At 38.2% G+C, this 19,977-nt stretch overlaps 4 protein-coding genes across 12 annotated transcripts in view; 2 read left to right on the plus strand and 2 right to left on the minus strand.

Moving 5' to 3' along the window:
- LOC107712582 (uncharacterized protein KIAA0355-like) overlaps positions 1 to 9,441 on the plus strand; it is a 39,231-nt gene extending 29,790 nt beyond the window's left edge. For both annotated transcript variants that reach the window (XM_016517896.1, XM_016517895.1), the window contains exons 5-11: positions 1,528 to 1,623; positions 1,967 to 2,128; positions 2,935 to 3,093; positions 4,615 to 4,712; positions 5,224 to 5,349; positions 7,135 to 8,123; positions 9,271 to 9,441. In XM_016517896.1, the coding sequence (XP_016373382.1) occupies positions 1,528 to 1,623; positions 1,967 to 2,128; positions 2,935 to 3,093; positions 4,615 to 4,712; positions 5,224 to 5,349; positions 7,135 to 8,123; positions 9,271 to 9,440 (1,800 nt within the window). In that variant the 3' untranslated portion in view covers position 9,441. The remainder of the gene's footprint in view (positions 1 to 1,527; positions 1,624 to 1,966; positions 2,129 to 2,934; positions 3,094 to 4,614; positions 4,713 to 5,223; positions 5,350 to 7,134; positions 8,124 to 9,270) is intronic.
- Positions 9,442 to 10,048: 607 nt separating this feature from the next.
- Positions 10,049 to 19,977, plus strand: part of LOC107712581 (transcription initiation factor TFIID subunit 4-like) — a 115,948-nt gene continuing 106,019 nt past the window's right edge. For all 3 annotated transcript variants that reach the window (XM_016517891.1, XM_016517892.1, XM_016517894.1), the window contains exon 1: positions 10,049 to 10,500. In XM_016517891.1, the coding sequence (XP_016373377.1) occupies positions 10,327 to 10,500 (174 nt within the window). In that variant the 5' untranslated portion in view covers positions 10,049 to 10,326. The remainder of the gene's footprint in view (positions 10,501 to 19,977) is intronic.
- On the minus strand, positions 11,867 to 16,004 carry ss18l2 (ss18, like 2). The gene is made up of 4 exons (XM_016517908.1): positions 15,766 to 16,004; positions 13,941 to 14,017; positions 13,764 to 13,860; positions 11,867 to 12,041 (listed from the first exon to the last, which is right to left on the minus strand). Exons 1-4 carry the CDS (start codon positions 15,832 to 15,834, stop codon positions 12,027 to 12,029), a joined length of 258 nt encoding a protein of 85 aa, XP_016373394.1. The 5' UTR covers positions 15,835 to 16,004; the 3' UTR covers positions 11,867 to 12,026.
- Positions 17,850 to 19,977, minus strand: part of LOC107712584 (protein LSM14 homolog A-like) — an 11,704-nt gene continuing 9,576 nt past the window's right edge. For 5 of the 6 annotated variants that reach the window (XM_016517900.1, XM_016517901.1, XM_016517903.1 and 2 more), the window contains one exon: positions 17,850 to 19,396. In XM_016517900.1, coding sequence (XP_016373386.1) covers positions 19,373 to 19,396 — 24 coding nt within the window. In that variant the 3' untranslated portion in view covers positions 17,850 to 19,372. The remainder of the gene's footprint in view (positions 19,397 to 19,977) is intronic. The other variant, XM_016517899.1, reaches the window with a different exon arrangement.

Genomic DNA, 19,977 nt, shown 5'->3' on the forward strand with positions numbered 1-19,977 from the left:
CGACAAGCGACAGACCGGTCATTCATTTCCAATGGAGAGTAGCGCGGGAGCTGCGTGGAGTTCCGATCATATGCAGATGACCATTCATGCAAACTGTAGCATCATGCTACATAAGACAATAAATAAGATTTATATTCCGCTTTTACTCAAAACTCACTTTAAACCACCATCAAGTTTTTGTAATAACTTCCGATTGCCGTGTGTGTTTTGGCCATGTAATGTTGCTGAAATTAAATATGTTATTACCTCTGAGTCAGAGCAGCGATCATGGAAGAGAGAACACATGGAAGAGAGCTGGAAGCTGCTAATGCTCATCAGTAAATCAGTGGAAAATGAATAGAAATTATGAGTCTGCCTGAGTTATGCGTTTTAAAACGAACACGCACTAGTGTAAATGTAGCCTAACAGATGTGTAAACTGAAGACTATTTGAGCTTTATTAAAACTATTTTGCACTGATTTATTGTGTTGGTTACATTTTGTTCCTTTGTGCAGTGGCTCAGGAGATGAGTCTTTGAGTTTGTATAAACATCAACAAGCTGAAAAATAAAACCAACGTTTTTTTTTTAGATAATGTAATCTTGTTAAAATTGATTTCATAAAATTGGTATCGAAAAAAGTATCGTTCAGGAACCGGTATCGAAGTCAAGGTATCGGTATCGATATCGAAAAATTTTGAACAATACCCAGCCCTAGTTATTACAGTTGTAGTTTGTGACGTAAAGTCATAATAAATGAACATGGATCTCCTTCAAGCACCCAAAGCATAGTTCATTGTCATTTTAAATCTTTACCAGTCTTTGTCACTATCCTTCAAAACACTAGGTTTCCCCCTATTTGTCATCAAGTTTTACTTATTCTCACATATTCTACAATAGATGTACAAGTAGTACAGGTCAGGATTTGCATGTTTAATTTTTACATAAATATATCTGTTATGCTGAATGATTATTGAAAATAATTTCACCCATATTTTGACATCTTCACAAAAGTTATTTGAAACATTAAAGTAGACACTTTACTTGCATTTAATATGCTTTCTATGTTTATAAAATCACTTTTGTTCATTTCATTTGATGCAAACACCGGAATATTATATTCTTATTTTTAAAAGCCAATCTACAAACCCATCAGGATGTGATTCACAGATGAAGGCCAGACAAAGTTGTGTTTGTGACATAAAAAGATAATTGTGAATGTTTTTTATTTTCTTTGCAAATCTCATTGTATTTATTGGTGAATTTAATTAATTTTAGTGAAACTCCTCTCATTCTATGTTTACTTTTTATCTTTCTCGTTACATTTATTTGTGGACCATAATCTATTTATGTGGAATAATGTAACAAAACTGTCCATATGTATTTGCTTTAAGAATTTGTTGATCACCTGCAAGACTATGCTTTATAATGTTGTAAAAATGTATAAAGTAAATTATATGTTACTCTGTTTATAATGAGGCTTATTTTGAGCCACTGACTGACCCACTGACATTAATAAGTCTCTCTCTGTGTGTGTGTGTGTGTTGCAGGCGTATAAAGTGGCGTTAGACTCTTTGGGTCACAGTGAATATGCTCTGAAGGCCGGATTTCACCTTAATCCCAAATCAGTGGAGGCAGCTTTGCAGGTATGTTTGCCGTGTGTGGAATTACAGCTTAGTGCAGATTAAAGCTGCTTTCTGGAGCTTCATGTGTTCAGCAGTCGCACAGGGACAGACGTTTGACTGTCCACATCTTGTGTGATCCAACGTGCATCATATTCTGGATAAGAACTGTTCGATTAGACAGGGAGAAACCATCTAACATGTTAAACAACCAACCTCATTGCTTCAAATGGAACGTTGAACTTTGTAACCTTTCGATTCATTCTTCTTCTACAGAACTGCTCATTTTGCAGCCTGTTACTTGTAAACATGACTTTGTTTTCATGTATCTGGGTCAGTCACGTGATTTTATTATGCGTTTTTGCAGGGCTGCTGTAGTGACGCTGAGGCCCAGCAGGCCGGACGCTTTCACACCACGTCTCAGCCCATCCAGTGTGAATTACCCACAATCCCCGTCCAGATCGGCTCTCATCTCCTCCGAGGAGTTTCCTTCAATGAAAGCGCATCAGATAACCTCAAGCTTAAAACGGTACTCAGAACACACACTTCTGATTGATGACTAGAGATGGGATGAGATCCCGGCTGGAAGTGTTTTCCATGAAAGCGAGTACAAAAATAAGAGAGGATAAATCTAGGAGAAGCATGCACATCTCAGACTGTTTGTTTTAACCACTGTTATGTGCAGATCATGTCTGCCTCATATTTCACATCCAAAACAAGAAAATTAGGCCTTTTTAAGACCATTTAGCAGTTTTTCTTTATCGTTATTCCAATTAGGCGCATTTTCATTTTGAGACCTTTTTGAAAAAGCAATACTTTTATTCAGCAGGGATGCATTACATTGATCAAAAGTGACAGTTAAGACATATATAATGTTACAAGAGATTTCTATTTCAAATAAATACTGTTCTTTTGAACTTTCTATTCATCAAAGAATCCTGAAAAATAAAATCTATCACAGTTTCCACAAAAATATGAAGCAGCACAGCTGTTCTCCGCATTGATGATGATAAAAATCAGAAATGTTTCTTGAGCAGCAAATCAGCATATTAGAATGATTTCTGAAGATCATGTGACACTGAAGACTGGAGTAATGATGCTGAAAATACAGCTGCGCATCACAGAAATAAATTACATTTTTCAATATATTCAAATAGAAGAGAGTTATTTTAAATTGTAATAATATTTTGATTAAATAAATGCAGCCTTGATGAGCAGAAGAGACTTTCAAAAACATCTTACCGACCTCAAATTTGTTGAGTAGTACAGTAAAACATTCATGCACATTACAGTAAAAAGAATCATCTTATTTCATTTAATGTAATCTCTTCCCAGCATGCCGTGCTGCAGCTGATCAAGGATGCGGTGGATCAGAACGGTGTGGCCGTGCGAGATGATTCGCCCGTCACAGAGGTGCTGAACCAGGTGTGTCCCTCCAGCTGGAGAGGAGCCTGTAAGACGGCCGTTCAGCTGCTGTTTGGACAGGCTGGACTGGTGAGTTTCACACATTTGACAAAGAGCATAAAGTCTGATCCACATTGCAGCTTATTCCAGACAGGAACGGACCACTTGGACAGGAAGACATGCGTAAAACCGTCAACCAACGTTCACTTTTTTTTTTTTTTTTGTCTTGCATTTACATGCATGTATTTTATCCAAAGCAACTTGCATTGTTTTAATGCATTCAAGGCAGTTTATTTTTTATCATTTTGAATTAGTTTTTATTTTAAAAAATTCTTTTTTATTTTAAATGTAATGTTTTTGTAAGTTTTTTTGTTTTTTTTTCATTTATTTATTTTATAAATTTTTTAAAAATATGTATAATAATGTTTCATTTTTATTTCATATATGTGACCCTGGACCACAAAACCAGTCTTAAAGGGATAGTTCACCCAAAAATGAAAATGTGATGTTTATCTGCTTACCCCCAAGGCATCCAAGATGTAGGTGACTTTGTTTCTTCAGTAGAACACAAACGAAGATTTTTAACTTAAACCGTTGCAGTCTGTCAGTCCTATAATGTCAGTGGATGGGAATCACGGCTTTGAGAGTCATAAAACATACACAAACAAAACCAAATTAAACCCTGCGGCTCGTGACGATACATTGATGTGAAAAGACACCAAACAATCGGTCTGTGCAAGAAACTGAACAGTATTTATATTGTTTTTTACCACTGATTTTCACCGCAATGTATGAACTGTCCTGAGCGCGTTCACGTCGTCGTCTTCAGCCTGCGCGTGAGGCGTCTTCTTCTTCTTGCTTTACGGCGGATTGCAGACTTATAAGTGCATTACCGCCACCATTGACACTCTATCTACAATACTGGTTTTGTGGTCCAGGGTCACATATATTCAGCAACTAGCTGAAATAAAAAGTTTATCTTTTGTATTTTTTATATATATATATTTTTTAACATTTATTTCGAGTAACAAAAATGTGTTTTATGGTTTTAGTTTTCTATTATAACCTTGATATTCCAGAATAGTTTTATTGGTTCACTGTCAGCAACGTTCACATGAAAGAAAGCATGAAAGTCTGAATGCTGAGGATTTGAAAAAGGCCTCCGGCTACAGGAAAATGATTTCTGAATAATCATAAAGTGGTTTCCATGACTCTGTTTCTGTCCTTGCCGTGTGTGTGGTCAGAGTGACCGTGACCTTTGGGCGTGTGTGTGTTTTTAGTGGAGAGTCGCCATCAGTTGAGTCACATTGAGGATACACCTGCGCTATTAATAACAATAGCCCACTTCCTGTTTGATAGGAAACGCCCTCTCCGTTTCAAATGCAACTGCATGCTGTGGCTTCACGGCCTCTTTTCAAGAACTGTGGGAAATGTTTAATTTGTGTTTTCGGATGGAAACGGCTCCTGACAGTGATGAAAAGTCGGGTTACTGGGGCTCTCAAGCGTCCACTTGGCATTAGTTTGACTGTGAAATGATTGATTATGATCATTGTACGAGCAACACATGATTTATACTGGCAGATCTTCATGACTGTGTGTGTGTGTGTGCAGGTTGTGGTTGACACGGCTCAGATTGAGAATAAGGAAGCTTACGCCCCTCAGATCTGTCTTGAAGGATCTAAAGTTGTGATCCAAGTTCCATCTACATGGTGAGTAACCGTATATGATCAGATTTATGTAATTATAGCAGTTAATTGAATCTCAGTAGACCGACAGCAGATCCACATCTTCTATGTCTGCAGGTTACTAGAGTTCAAGCTGCTTTATTTACCACTTATTCAAAGTATTGACTAGTGTTGTATGAATGACATTAACCATTATTTTCTTAATGAAGACATTTATCTCTGTTAATTATCTCTGTTTGGATGATTTAGGCTCAGTTTCAGGAAAAGCATCATGGTTTCTATTAAATAGCAAATTGAAAGTGGTTATATAATTGCTATATTTTAATGTTGTTAAGTTATTGGAATTAGTTGTATTTATTTTTTTTTATTTTTTTTACTGTATTTTCTCTACTCATAAGTTTACCATGAAAACAGACTTTCCTGATTATATGGCATTTTTTTATTCAGTAATATATAAAATTAAATAATACAGTAAAATAAAATGAATAACACTGAAATCTAATCTTATCTTCTAAATGTACTTTTTGTCTTGTAGGTGTCTGAAGGAGGATCCAGCGACAATGTCTCTACTGCAGCGCAGTCTGGATCCAGAGAAGACCCTCGGTCTGGTGGATGTGCTTTACACAGCTGTGTTTGACCTCCAGCGCTGGAAAGAGCGCAAGTCAGTGTCAGCATTAGTGCTGGAAACATACCTTCACATAGATCCCTCAAAGACAATAGGAATTTTAAAATGTTCAAAAGTTTGGGGTTAAGACTTTTTTTTTTTTGCAAAAGTAATGCTTTTATTCAACATTGATGCATTAAATTGATTAAAAGTGACAGTAAAGACAGAAAGGATTTTGGTTTCAAATAAATGCTGTTCTTTTGAACTTTCTATTCATCAAAGAATCTTGAAAAATAAAATGTATCATGATTTCCACAAAAAAAGTTGCAAGTTTGTTTATGCGCTAAAATAACTAAAATGAAAACTGAAATCAAATTGTTTAGTTTAGTTTAGTTCATTTATTTAACAGGGACCATGCACAACACAAATATCGTACTAGAGTTTGCTAATTTGCATCTGTAGTCCCTGGGCAGGATATTGTTAAAAAATTGCAGCACTCCATCACAATAAAAATTACAGTATCACAAAAAAGTATAAAACTAAATAAACATAAAGAATAATAAAACTGGGAAAAAAACAACAAAATTACTTGTTAAATTAATTAATTAAATAAATTTAGACTTTTAGATTTTTTATATATATATATACATATATATATATACATATAGTTATCATTTATTATTATTATTATTATTATTAATTTTTTAACACAGAATCCTTGTGAAATACAATCTAGAAAATAAAATATTTTAAACTCACACGCACAATGTATACAATATTTTACTGAAAAAAATATATTTATATGTACTAAAATAACTAATCTTAAAGGGCACCTATTATGCCCATTTTTACGATGTAATATAAGTCTCAGGTGTCCCCAGAATGTGTCTGTGAAGTTTCAGCTCAAAATACCCCACAGATCATTTATTATATTATTTTGAATATGCTTATTTTGAGTGGAAGCAGAAACATGCTGTATTAAAGCATGTCTCTTTAAATGCAAATGAGCTGCTGCTTCCCGCCCCCTTTTCCAGAATAGGGCAAACATCCGTAGCACGCCTATAGAAAGTGGCTGCACACGGCATGAGTGTACTAAAGTTCTCTTTCATACACGAGTTTGTTAAAAACATGCATAAGTTACAAAAACACAGTCGGTTATGTTTGTGAAGGTAAACATCTAGGAAAGAAATCGCATGTTTATATTAGATCTGTGTATTAAGTGACATCAGCATAATATACAGTACCTATACTGCTGTCTATGCTATTAATATGACCCAAAAAATAAAATATAAGTAGAGAATCACTTACTGCTCTGGACTAAATAACGCCTTAATAAGAAGACATTTCTTTCTTGAATGCTGCTTTTAAATTAAAACGCTCTAGCATGAAGATAAACATGGCGGACTGTGTGCGGCTCACTCAGGGCGGGGTCTCGGCTAGCTTATGGCAGTGTCAAATCAACAATCGTGGGTGGGGCTGGTAAATTGTGACGTCCCCCTTTTTCATGGATTCTGTGATCGGCTTGCTCTGAGACGCTGCTAATGATATATGGAGATTAAAAAAAAAGGAGCGGTGGATTTTTAGCATTATAGGGTGGTTGTGTACACACACTGCCAATGCACATTTATGTCCAAACAACATGTGAAAGTGAATTTTGCATAATAGGTGCCCTTTAAAGCTGAAATAAAATCAATAAAAGCTATATAAAAATAAAAAAATACTTTAAAATTAAAATGGAAAAGTTAAAAACTAATTCAAAATTTGAATACAAACTATAATAGCACCTTCATGATACTAAAATAATAATAATAATAATTTATTTGCTGGTGTTTCTGTGTGCAGGGAACAGACTTTGCCCACCATTCAGATCCAGCTACAACGAGACACGACTGATTACGGCGGCCCCGTCGATCTCCCTCCGGGGAACAGCACCAAATCTTCCGGCGGCCTCCCCAAAACCATCTCCAAACTCACCTCACGCTTCACCAAGAAAACCTCGTCCAACTCCAGCGCAGGCGGCAGCTACTCCATCCCCAGCACCCCGTCACGGAGCAGCGGTAGCTCGGACGACAAAGCCAGCCGCCTGCACAGCCTCCTGCAGATGAGCAGCATGCCGTGCACACCTGACCCCAGCCACGCGCAGATCACCAACGGCGCATCCGCAGACGAGCAGGGCATGAACCTGCCCACCGACCAGGAGATGCAAGACGTCATCGACTTCCTATCGGGGTTCAACATGGGGAAATCCCAGCAGGCGTCTCCGCTGGTGAAGAGGAGGAACTCTGTGGCGTCTACGAATGCGGCCGACTTGAAGCCGCCCAGCGGCGCGGCTCCGCCCCCCTCGCTGTCTCAAGTGTCTCAAGTGTTGGCGCAAACCTTGCTGCAACCAACACAGCAACAACAGCAGCTTCCTTCAACGCCAAAACAGCAGCAAACGCAGCCGCAGTCCCAGCCAACCTCGCAGACTCTGCCGTTCTACCAGCATCTCTTGCAGCCGATCGGTCAGCCGCAGCAAACGGCACCGGTTTCCCCGCAGCTCTCTTCACAGCAGCCCCCGCAGCCGAGAGCTCCCAGCAAGTGGCCCCAGGGGCCTTTAGGGGGTCTCTCGCCCATCGGGCCCTTGACGCAGTGGCCCGCCCCGGGCCTGCCGGACCTCAGCTCTGACCTCTACAGTCTGGGGCTGGTCAGTACGTACATGGACAGCATGATGTCTGAGATGCTCGGCCACAAGCCCCCACAGGGACCACGGAACAACACCTGGCCCAACCGAGACCAAAGTGACCAGAGTCTGTTCGGGGTGTTGGGAGACTCCATGCCTTTTGACCCTGCAGGTGAGCAGAGAGCAGTCAGCTCAGACAGGTTCAGAGAGCAAAACTTATGAGAACAAAACTTTGCCGAAGGGAAGAGAATGACTATTCTGAACATTTTACTTTAGCTATATATATATATATATAATATTATATATTATATTTTTGTACTTTAGTGATTTTTTTTTTTTTTACTTTTTTAAAATTTATTTTTATTTCAGTTTTAGTAATTTTCATACTTAACCAATTTATTTTAGTTGCAAAATTTCAAATTTTTTTACGTTTTACATCTAATATGCATATTTTAGAATTTAGCTTTATTTCAAGTTTAAAGTGTGTGTATTTTATGTGTGTCTATATATATATATATACTGTGGTTTATACATTTAAAGCGGACATTTTTTTATATCTTTTTAAAATTTATTTTTATTTCAGTTTTAGTAATTTTCATACTTAACCAATTTATTTTAGTTGCAAAATTTCAAATTTTTTTACGTTTTACATCTAATATGCATATTTTAGAATTTAGCTTTATTTCAAGTTTAAAGTGTGTGTATTTTATGTGTGTCTATATATATATATATATACTGGTTTATACATTTAAAGCGGACATTTTTTAATATCATCATGACATACTTATTTTATTGTACTGCTACTGCTGTACTAATTTTACTGGATTTTTATGCATACATGCTTTTTGAGCTAATATTGCCCACGACCCTTTGTTCTGGTGAGGATTGAAAGACTGAAGCCGAGATGTGTTCATGTCTCCATCTGCATCTGATTAATTGCATGACTTTTATTGCAATATTTTCTTTATAATTAATTGCTCTGAAAGAATACATCAAAATGACAGTGTAATTTTAATTTAATGAATTTAGTTAGATGCTAACACTTGAATGCACATAATAAGAGGGGTTGTCACATCACAACACAATTGTGTTACTTATTCAAAAGTGTTTTCTCATTACGCATTGTTAAAAATGCCATGGTTTTTATACTGTGTGTGTATGTAGTGGTTCCTGTGATGCAGCAGGTCACTTTAGTGCATTAGTGGTGCATGTGTGTGTTGGACTCTATTATGTGTTTCTGCTGTGCTGGACAGTTTAAACAAAGAGCAGGACAAAGCGACACACATCACTCTCTCTCTCTATCTCCGTCTCTCCGTCAGTGGGCTCGGATCCAGAGTTTGCGCGTTATGTTGCCGGGGTCAATCAGGCCATGCAGCAGAAACGACAGGCGCAGCATGTTCGTCGGCCCAGCAACACCCGCAGTAACTGGCCACACCCAGACGAGCAGCACAGGGGCTGGACACACCCAGAGTACTACAGCGAGGGGTGAGACGGTCTGACCAATCACAGCACAGCATCTCATCATGTATTGTTTCAGTGTCCAGTTTCCATCTTCTTAGTAAAGTGCAATAGAGTTACGCTTGAAGTGCAACTTGACGTGAAAATTGTAAGCTTCTATATCTCTGATTTCTGATGCATTTCATTTTTAAGTACATAGAATAGTCTGAAATTTGCATGCTAAAATCCATTTATCAATCATTCAGTGAGACAGATGTGTAAATCACAGTAATGATCCTCTGTTGACAATCGTGCACCTGCATAACAGACACTAGTATTGCACAACATTGTTTATCCTAGGGCTGCACGATAAATCAGAATTAAATCGAAATCATGACTAGACAGAGGCTGCGATTGTCATGCGTATCTTTCAGTGAAGCACGGTTCTGTGATCAGTAGTAAATCTCCATCCGAAGGCCAGAGGGCGCTCTCGCACGGAAAGTCCAAATACGCCCCCCAGAAGAAACCCAGGAAATCCCTATAGGGCTTGCTGAATAAACAGAAGATTTAAATGCTTTCATTGATTCAACGTGACTAGTCATGGGTTCGATTTCCAGGATGCAAGAACATAGGTTCGATTAGCATGTGATGCAAGGTCATGGGTTTGATTCCCAGGTCATGGGTTTTATTCCCAGGATGCAAGATCATGGGTTCGATTTCCAGGTCATGGGTTTGATTCCCAGGATGCAAGATCATGGGTTTGATTCCCAGGACATTCATTGCATCCAAGGATGTACCTTGGATGCAATAAAAGTTGCTTTAGATAAAATGCATGAATTTAAATGTAAATATATCTTGTGTTCTTTGTGTTACAGGACAGCAAAACGAAAACCTGGCCCCCTAAAGCCCCCTGGCAGCACTCCTCGCACACCAACACCATGCCCAATCCCAGCTCTTCCCTCTACCAGATGACCATCCCCTCCAGCCAATGGGGCGATTCCATGCAAATGCTGCAGTCTCCGGTGTGGTCGACGGCCAATGACTGCCCTCCATCCTCCGGGATCTCCTCCGGCTTCCCGTTCACACAACAACAACAGCAGCAGCAGCAGCAGGTTTCCCAGCACAAGATCCTGAGCAAAGGCTTCAAAACCTTCCCGCTCAAACCCGAGCATCGGCCCTCGTACCTGCACCAGTATTGAGCTGGACCCGTGCTGGTAGAGGTCGCTGACCCTTTTCGCATATTTTGAGTTTGAGTAATGCTCAGGATGTAAACCAGATTAGCATTTAAAGGCTTTGAGTTCAGAGCCCAAACAGGACGCCACTAAGAGACTTTATAAAGGGGTTTTGGTCGTGTCAGGGCAGCGGAAGGATGTTATTTTATTATCAAAAAACGGCACCGTAGAAACCTAGCTGGGATTGTTCATCTTGTGGTGTGCCGTGAACCTGGTCTAGACTCCAACTTTGTAAACTAGAAGTGTTTTTATAGGGAAATTTGCATTTAACATAGTAGTTAATAACATTTTTGTACACAGATGCGTGTCAAACGTCTCCAAACAGAACGTAACTGCCTTCCATGCTGTCCAAACGATGCATGATTCATGTTAACAGCAGCTAGTCGGACCATTTCGCTGGCGGAACGACTGAAGCCTTCAGTCTCGTGGCGGCGTTCGGCTTTGAGTTTACACGACTTTTTCGATATGCATGGCCACCGTGCTCACTCACAGCGCACTATCGCAGCCGCATTACGAAGATCCGGACGTCCCACATAACGATACTGTGTTTAAATAGCTGTAACTGCCAAATGTCACGTGGGACGACCCAGACTGCAGCTCTCAGCTACTGTTCCATAGCTTGTAAATGACTCGGAAAAAAGAAACGAAAAAGAACTATACATAATTTACTTTTATGAAGAGGCTTTGAGCAGGCTCGGCAGAAATATAATAATCATAGCAGAGGTGTAATTTGAAAGAAATACACTACTTTTTCAACATCTGAGAGATAAAAAAAAAAGATAAAAAATACAAATAAAAAAGGATGTTAGCAGTAACTTTGTGCCATGTTGTTTTGAATAGCACTTGCAGATATTTTCTCTAAAAAGAAATGATGTTGCCCTGACCGAAGACATGAGGGGCGACTGCTTGGCTTATGTTGCTTATTGTTCATTAGAGCTGGCAACTGATTATTTCCAAGTGTACCAGCAATGCAAAAAATAAATATATAACATAACATCTGCTATCATTTCATCTTTGACTCCTTTTGCATACATTTTTAGCGTTCGCATTTTCTCCTCGTTGTTGGGTTTGGTAATTCTAATTTTCATTACTGTATTGCAGATAAAATCTTGTAAAAAACATGGTGTAAATACTTTCTAATAACATATATGTAGATCCAGATGGAATCTCATTAGCATTTTCTGCAGAAAGAATTTAAACATTTTTATTAGAAACTAAAAGCATAATCAAATTAAGGCTAAATAATTAGTGACAAAAACAGAGATGTTCTGTGGATGTCTGCTGCTTATATAAAAGTGCATGTTTATTGTGGTTTATACATTTATTATACAAAGCATTGAACTAAAAACATGAAATTATGTACATAAAAATGTTCGCCAACAGGGACATCTGGAGTGTCTTTCCTCTCAGCCAATGCGATTCTGTGGTAAAAAAGAAAAGAAAAACTAAATGAAAAAAAAATTATATATATAAATTAGTATTGTAAATTGTGTGAGAACCCTATTGGAATTGCTCCGTTTCTTCTCCAAAGTGAATTGCATTTTTGAGGGCCTAAAGATGCTCCAAAACTCACGAAACTTTGCACACGCGTCAGAACTGGCGAAAATGTACATCTAATATGGGTTTCAGAAGTGGCTGTGGCAAAATGGCTCGATAGCGCCACCTGTACACATTCAACGGAGTGCTCCTCGAGCTACGTTTTACGTACATGTACGAAAACACATGTAACACACCATTACCTACAAAAAAAGTTTCTTGGTACAAAACCCAACAGGAAGTACGTTATTTTGAATTTCCTGTACGATTTTTGTGCAGTTTTTGCCATTTCCAGGCCTGGTACTTCGACGAACTCCTCCTACAATTTTAATTGGATCATCTTCAAATTTGGTGAGGGTCATCGTAAGGCCTTTGTGACGTTAAATTGTGAAGATCTTGAGTTTTCGTCAAGGGGCGTGTCCCTGGCGGCCTGACAAAGTTTGATGTTTCGCCATGAAACAGGAAGTTGCTGTAACTCAGGCAAGCAATGTCCGTCAGAACTGGCGAAAATGTACATCTAATATGGGTTTCAGAAGTGGCTGTGGCAAAATGGCTCGATAGCGCCACCTGTACACATTCAACGGAGTGCTCCTCGAGCTACGTTTTACGTACATGTACGAAAACACATGTAACACACCATTACCTACAAAAAAAGTTTCTTGGTACAAAACCCAACAGGAAGTACGTTATTTTGAATTTCCTGTACGATTTTTGTGCAGTTTTTGCCATTTCCAGGCCTGGTACTTCGACGAACTCCTCCTACAATTTTAATTGGATCATCTTCAAATTTGGTGAGGGTCATCGTAAGGCCTTTGTGACGTTAAATTGTGAAGATCTTGAGTTTTCGTCAAGGGGCGTGTCCCCAGCGGCCTGACAAAGTTTGATGTTTCGCCATGAAACAGGAAGTTGCTGTAACTCAGGCAAGCATATCTGATGTCTGATCTGCCCCAAAATTAACAAGTTTGATAAGAGTCCTGTCCTGAACACATCTACATGCCCATATTCGGTAATAGTCATAGCGCCACCTGCTGGCAACAGTAAGGGACATGTTTAACACCATAATGGACTTCTAGAAATATATTAAAAAGTCTCAGCAAGTGTTAAACAGGCTAGCAACATGCTACAAACATGGAAAAACATGCTAGCAACACTTAGCTAACTTGCTAAAGCATAATATTAATACTATGAAACAGGACGTTGCTATAACTCAGGTAACTCAGTGTCCAATCTGCCCGAAACTTAACATGTTTGATGAGAGTCTTGGCTTGAGGACATCTACATGCTCATATTTGGTTATAGTCATAGCACCACCTACTGCTAACAGGAAGTGACTTGTTTCACACTAACTTACACATGCAATGTCTGATCTGCTCTAAACATCACATGTTTGATAAGAGTCCTGGCCTGAAAACATTTGCATGCCAATATTCAGTTATAATCATAGCGCCACCTACTGGTAACAGGAAATGACTTGTTTTATATATATATATATCCACCAATTATGTAAGGTGCAACTCTTGGCACAGAAATGACTTTATTCTATATTCACTCATACGAATGTACATGAACATATTTATTATAACATGTTAACAGGGAATCTAACTGACTGTGTCGTCTGAGGTCTGCGTCTCCGGCTGGATCTCTGTGCCGGCATCAGCTATGGTTCCCAAATACACAATGTTGCGGTGCAGGATCTGCTGGTATCTGTGGAGATGATAAAGCACATACTTCAGTAAACACGCTAAAGCATCTGAAGAGAACACACACGCATGACACTCACGTACTGCACACACTCGGCGGCTCGGCCCTTCTGCAGATACTCGGTGATGCATCGCACCAGCTGATCGTTCTCATCCAGCAGCTGGAAACACAATGTCAGACAGTTAGTAGCCTAACTTTACTAAACATTTCAAACTATTAAAATACTCTGATTTGGTAGGTCAAGATTTTTTTGCATCAGAAACAGCAATGTCATGTAGTTCTTCATTACCATTTCAAAGCCTCGACTGTTTAGTCTGTTGCTTTAAAATATCCATATGTAAATGACCCGTCCAAACCTTTGTGTACTAGCTAAGGTTATTTGTCTATTATTAGATGAATACGTATTAATATGTGAATATGGTAGCTGAATCTTAATGAGCTCATGGTTTTAATGTCATAGTCATTACATTTAAAACGTGATTTAAACTTTTTGCAGAAAGATATCATTATGTAATATATTACGGAAACAACTATACTCTTGAACTTAATTTCTTGTTTTGCATTTACATTTTGTTTTTAATGTATACCGCGCTGTATGACGTCACGTAACTAGATGGGCCATACCGCTTATTTTGTTTTCGATATGATACCGATACTTTTAAAGGCCAGTATCGTCGATATCAATACGATACTTCTGAACTTTTAAATTATGAAATGTATTAAATTATTAAGAGTAAAATGGGTAATAATACCCACTTTATATTTGAAACACATTTTAACATTCAATACGGCTTAATTGCAACCAATTAGGCAATATTTTTGTTTACACAGGGTTAAAATGTTTACTGTAGTGGTAACCATGGAAATCTACAAATACTATAGTTAAACTGTGTTAAAACCATGGTTAATTTTCATAAGGGACCTGAAGAATTGTTGAATAAATTATGTTGTTATTGTTTTCTTTGCGCACAAAAAGTATTCTCGTAGCTTTGTAAAATTACGGTTGAACCCCTGATGTCACATGGACTATTTTACTGATGTCCTTTCTACGTTTCTGTGCGTTGGTCGTGCTAACATCATTGCTGTCTGTGGAAGATCAGAGCTCTCAGACTCCATCAAAAATATCTTCATTTGTGTTCCGAAGATGAAAGAAGGTCTTACGGGTTTGGAACGGCACGAGGGTGAGTAATTAATCACAGAATTTTCACTTTTGGATGAACTAACCCTTTAACATTCCATTTAATTAAATGTAATTGCACAAACTATGCATGCTACAATTTCAATTAGTTTATTGTGAAATAACTCAAAACATATGTATTTTCTGTATTGTTCTGGGCTGCCGTTCCTAAAAGCATCAATGCTTTCTTGTGATACTTTTGGGAAACGCAGCCCTGTTTGAATGCACTGTCAGGTGTGAGTGAACGCTCTCTCTGTGATCGATTGATTCGGTCTTGCAACATTTGCATGTGTTCAGATCATAGACTGTATAAAAACATGGACGTAGTGTCCGTGACGTCACCCGTAGGGTTCCGAAGATAGTCTTTGAAGCTCAAAAGTGGGCGGAGGCGGCCGTCGCCATCTTGGCAGCGCGTCACTCCCGGATAATCGAATTTTTTTGAACCAGGCTGTAAACGTTTTTTTCTGCTGTAAAGTTGGGCATTTTAACATGGGGAGTCTATGGGACTGACTCCCTTTTGCAGCCAGCCTCTAGCGGCCAGTCGATGAATTACAGTTTAAGTCACTTCCTTGTTGACTTCACGAGAGAAAGCGGGAGGTTGCCGCTCGGTTCAGATGAGCAGGAAAATAGTTCTTTCCCACACAAACATTCACTAACATAGGTTATCTCTCTCGTAAATAACCGAACGGTGTGTGTGTGTGACCGTATGAAGCAGTGAAATGTTCACTCACTCTTTGAATTGTCTCCTGGTTGATTTGCGCTTTTCCGCGCTGCCGTTTGGGAACAAAAACAACAGACATTTCACAGACTCGGAACTCAAAGCACCGACGCAGATGAGAAACCGCTTCAGAAATCCCGAACCCTGAGCAACAAATCGATGTACTTCAGCATTTTATTGCGTGATCAACTGTCTCCTCTCCATCAGATAGACTCGTTTCTTCTGCTGCTCGGAGGTTTTACTGACGCGACGCGACGCGTCTCATTACTGACGCCTGCAGGTCACTGACGCCTTTACTCTTCCTGAAAAAAAACAGAACATGAAACGTAGTACAAGTTCACAACTGTACGTAACGTAAGGTATTACACACACAGACGTCTCATTACTGACGCCTGCAGGTCACTGACGCCTTTACTCTTCCTGAAAAAAAAACAGAACATGAAACGTAGTACAAGTTCACAACTGTACGTAACGTAAGGTATTACACACACAGAGCTGTGTTTCTCAACCAGCAAAGCACAGTTTAGAACCTAATTTAAATATTTAAGTTTAAAAAAAAGAACAGAATAAAAATTATAAGATGTAAACTGACAACACATTTCTTAATCGCATCGTTTTTGAAACAGGAGATTTAATTTAAATATTTAAATCAAGTTATTAAATAGTGTAACAGAAGTAAAATGCTAAAATACCAGAATATTATGTTAATTCAAATTATTATTTATTATCAGAAACCGTTTTTGAAACTTCTGGAATCAAGAAATTCATTGCTGTTGATCACTTTAATTGATATATATTTTTTTATTTATTTAAAAAGCAGCTATAACATAACTGCAGTGATTTTAACCTACAGTCATAATGTTTTGAGTACAGAATAAAGAATTGTGAACGAATAGAATAACGTTTTAGCTTTCACGTTGCATTGACTTTTCTAATTTTTTTTAAGAACTAAGAATTTATTTTCTTAATATACTTTTTTATTCCCAACACAATTTTTAAAAATCCTATAAATTACATTTAAAACATCCGTTTATTGGCAACACTTACACTGCATTGGATAACATGAACAATTCTACAGCTTTAATAATCATTAAGCATTTTTGTTACTTTCAACATTTAGCAATACATTTTTAAAGTCAAAAGATGTATGTTCATTTTAATGCACCGTGAACTTTTTTTTTTAATACTATGAGGAAGTTATAAAAAAAAGACCAATAAATTAAATATTCTTAAATCTGAAAGCAAAATGAAAAATGTCAATTCCTTTTGTGAAAGATAAAATGCTAGTCTGTACTCAGTTAAAAAAATATAAATAACTGCTGTACACAATATATTAGTTAATGTTAGCTAATGGCTTCACTAATATTAATGGCACATAATTAATTGTTCTTTTTTGCATGTTTATTGACAAAAAAACAAGGACACACACAGAGAATACTGAACAACTATTTATTTCTCTTCTTGAATAAAAACCTCAGTTTGCCCCGTTTGAAGCCCTCTTAAGAGCACACCACGTACAACTGCTCCAATTCAGAAAACATAACAAAATCATAAAATTGCCAAATTCCTCCAGAGCTCTGACCACAAAGATCACATCGACACACTCTGCACGTCTGTCCAGTTTAACATCTCACACAAGACTTCATGGCGGCATCAGGCCTGAGGATTCACTTCACATCTCACTCCAGTCCAAATTCAGCTTCTCAGCACTCGCTCAGAGGCTTCCCATCACGCCCTGGTCTGAGTGATCGCTCAGACTGCGTTTCACTAGCTGCCTGCGTGTTGCAATTCGTAGTGCTTTTTAAAGGGAGCGGTTGAGCTAATAAAAGTAGAGTTGAAAACTATGAATAGACAAGACAAACTCTGAGGAAAAATAATGCCGAACCAGCTGAGAGAGAGAGAGAGAGAGAGCACTTCTCCTCCAAATGTTATCCGTAATTCAGTCTTTGGATCTTTGAAACACAAATTAAAAATATGAAGCACACCAAAAAAGAATGAACTCCCATCTAACAGTGCAGGAACTAGTGCTTCAGTGACGTTCAAAGGAGAGGCGGGATCAAACTTCACTCCAGTAACAGAGCAATAGACAGCCCGAACCAGCTGAGAGAGAGAGAGAGAGAGAGAGAGCACTTCTCCTCCAAATGTTATACGTAATTCAGTCTTTGGATCTTTGAAACACAAATTAAAAATATGAAGCACACCAAAAAAGAATGAACTCCCATCTAACAGTGCAGGAACTAGTGCTTCAGTGACGTTCAAAGGAGAGGCGGGATCAAACTTCACTCCAGTAACAGAGCAATAGACAGCTGGTACCTGAAACAACACGTTAACATACAAGCGGATCGAACAGGGAACAGAACTATTCACAATAGAGGGCTTCTTGGACTCGTTATGGACACTTAATTCAGGTGAAACTCGCCTCCCGTTTAGACTGAGCATCAAACGTGACGCCAAAAGTTTTTTTTAAGAGCTACACGATGCATTGGCCCTTTTGAATCTATACTGAAATACTGGAAATTGTAAAAAAACAAAAAATAAATAAAAAAAAAAACTCCTTCCACAATTCAACCAAGTCAATTTCTGGTATACGAGCATTATGAAATGACATCAAATTGAGCCTCCACATCATGTGACGTGCTACACAGGCGTCGTTCGTCTTTAAAGTGCACATGAACACAATTTCAACACATATAATCTGGTTCTTAAAGGGTTTCAGGATCTTTCCAGAAGATCAGTGATGGGGCTCGTCGTTTGGGGTTTGTGTCGAGTTTATATCAAAAAGCCCTCTTAGAAATTTACATAATTGACATCAAAAGGCAAGAACAACTGGCACTCAAATATCAAAATACATTTTGCAGAGAGAGGGCTTCAGGACAAAAACAAGAGTTGAATTCATCAATACATTCAATCATAAACCAGGGTGTTTTGTGACCTACTGCTAGACAGTGAAGCCGAGGCTTGACCAGATTATCCACAAAAACCGATATTTTGGGGCTGAAATAAACTAATGACAAGTACTAGTACAAACTATGTGAAACTATTAAATGAAGCGAAAGCACCTACGGATGAGCGCGAAACCAGCGGGCCGTCTGTTTAGTTTGGGTGGCAGAGCTCGGACTCAAACCCCCGCAGCCTCTAGAACGGGTTTTGGTGCTTCAAAAGATATTAGAGAACAGATCCAAAAAACATGGCATAATAAAGCTATTGACTGAGGAGCGCTCACAGTATCAGCAGGGTTCTGTACGCCTAAATACCTTCCTCTGTTTATTACGAAAGGAACTAAAGGTTGATGAAAAAATACCAAATAATAATAGTAATCATCATCATCATTCCACGGAAGTTTTACGGCATTTCGTGCACAAATTCTCCCGTCCGAACGCATCGAATGCAGATCAAACGGTTCCAAAAAACAGCAAATGTTTTTCTTTTCTTTTTCTAAAAAAGGAAAAAAGGAGAAATAAACTCAAAGCTGCGTGTCCAGCTGAAGGCAGGCGTCGCCTGCGCTGGTGTTAAACAGAGAGAGGCAGTTCCCGTTAGTCAGGAGTCAAAACCAAAGCGTTAATCTAGACGTGATGATCGGAGATTCTTGGCCGTTCGGACGATCTGGTCTTCAGGTTGGACTACGCCGCCACTTTATTCTCCTTCTGAAACAAACGTCAAACACAGACACAAAAGAAAAGATGAATATTAAAAAGGCATTTGAATTTAGAGACATTTCAATCATTTGACTCTTATTTTTTCATTGTTGTAGAAAGAGTTTAATTTGGGAGAAAGTTCAATATTCCAATATCAGACAAATAAGACAAAATGCCAAATCTCTAATCGTCTGATAACAATATAGTACCAACGCCAGTGTTATTTTAGTATTGTTTATGTACTCTTTTAGTAATTATCAATATTTTAATCAGCTTTTATTTTTGTTTTCATTTTTAGCAATTTTATGAGGTTTTATATACATATTACATATATAAACATTCATTTTTTCAATATTTATATAGCTTTTAGTTTTAGTATTTAGAAATGTTGCCTTGGCAACTACCTTAAATAAACCAGTGCAAGTTTTCTCATCTAATCAATTTTATTTCAATTTCCAAAAATGATTTTTAATAGTTTTAGTAACAATAAAGTACAATACATTGCGCGTCCCTAATATTTGAGATGGACCCTTTTCAGTTTTCACAGATTGTGACGATGCGTTTCCACAGTTAGTAATATTAGAAAAGTA

This window comes from Sinocyclocheilus rhinocerous, unplaced genomic scaffold, assembly GCF_001515625.1.
Source record: "Sinocyclocheilus rhinocerous isolate Xijiao unplaced genomic scaffold, SAMN03320098_v1.1 scaffold868, whole genome shotgun sequence".
Classification (NCBI taxonomy): domain Eukaryota; kingdom Metazoa; phylum Chordata; class Actinopteri; order Cypriniformes; family Cyprinidae; genus Sinocyclocheilus; species Sinocyclocheilus rhinocerous.

Excerpts from the sequence above, each read along its gene's own strand:
- ss18l2 (XM_016517908.1), bottom strand. The coding sequence starts at position 15,834 with ATGTCTGTTGTTTTTGTTCCCAAACGGCAGCGCGGAAAAGCGCAAATC. Across the intron at positions 14,018-15,765 it reads ACCAGGAGACAATTCAAAGA|CTGCTGGATGAGAACGATCA; the intron begins GTGAGTGAACAT and ends TTGTGTTTCCAG. Across the intron at positions 13,861-13,940 it reads CGAGCCGCCGAGTGTGTGCA|ATACCAGCAGATCCTGCACC; the intron begins GTACGTGAGTGT and ends TCATCTCCACAG.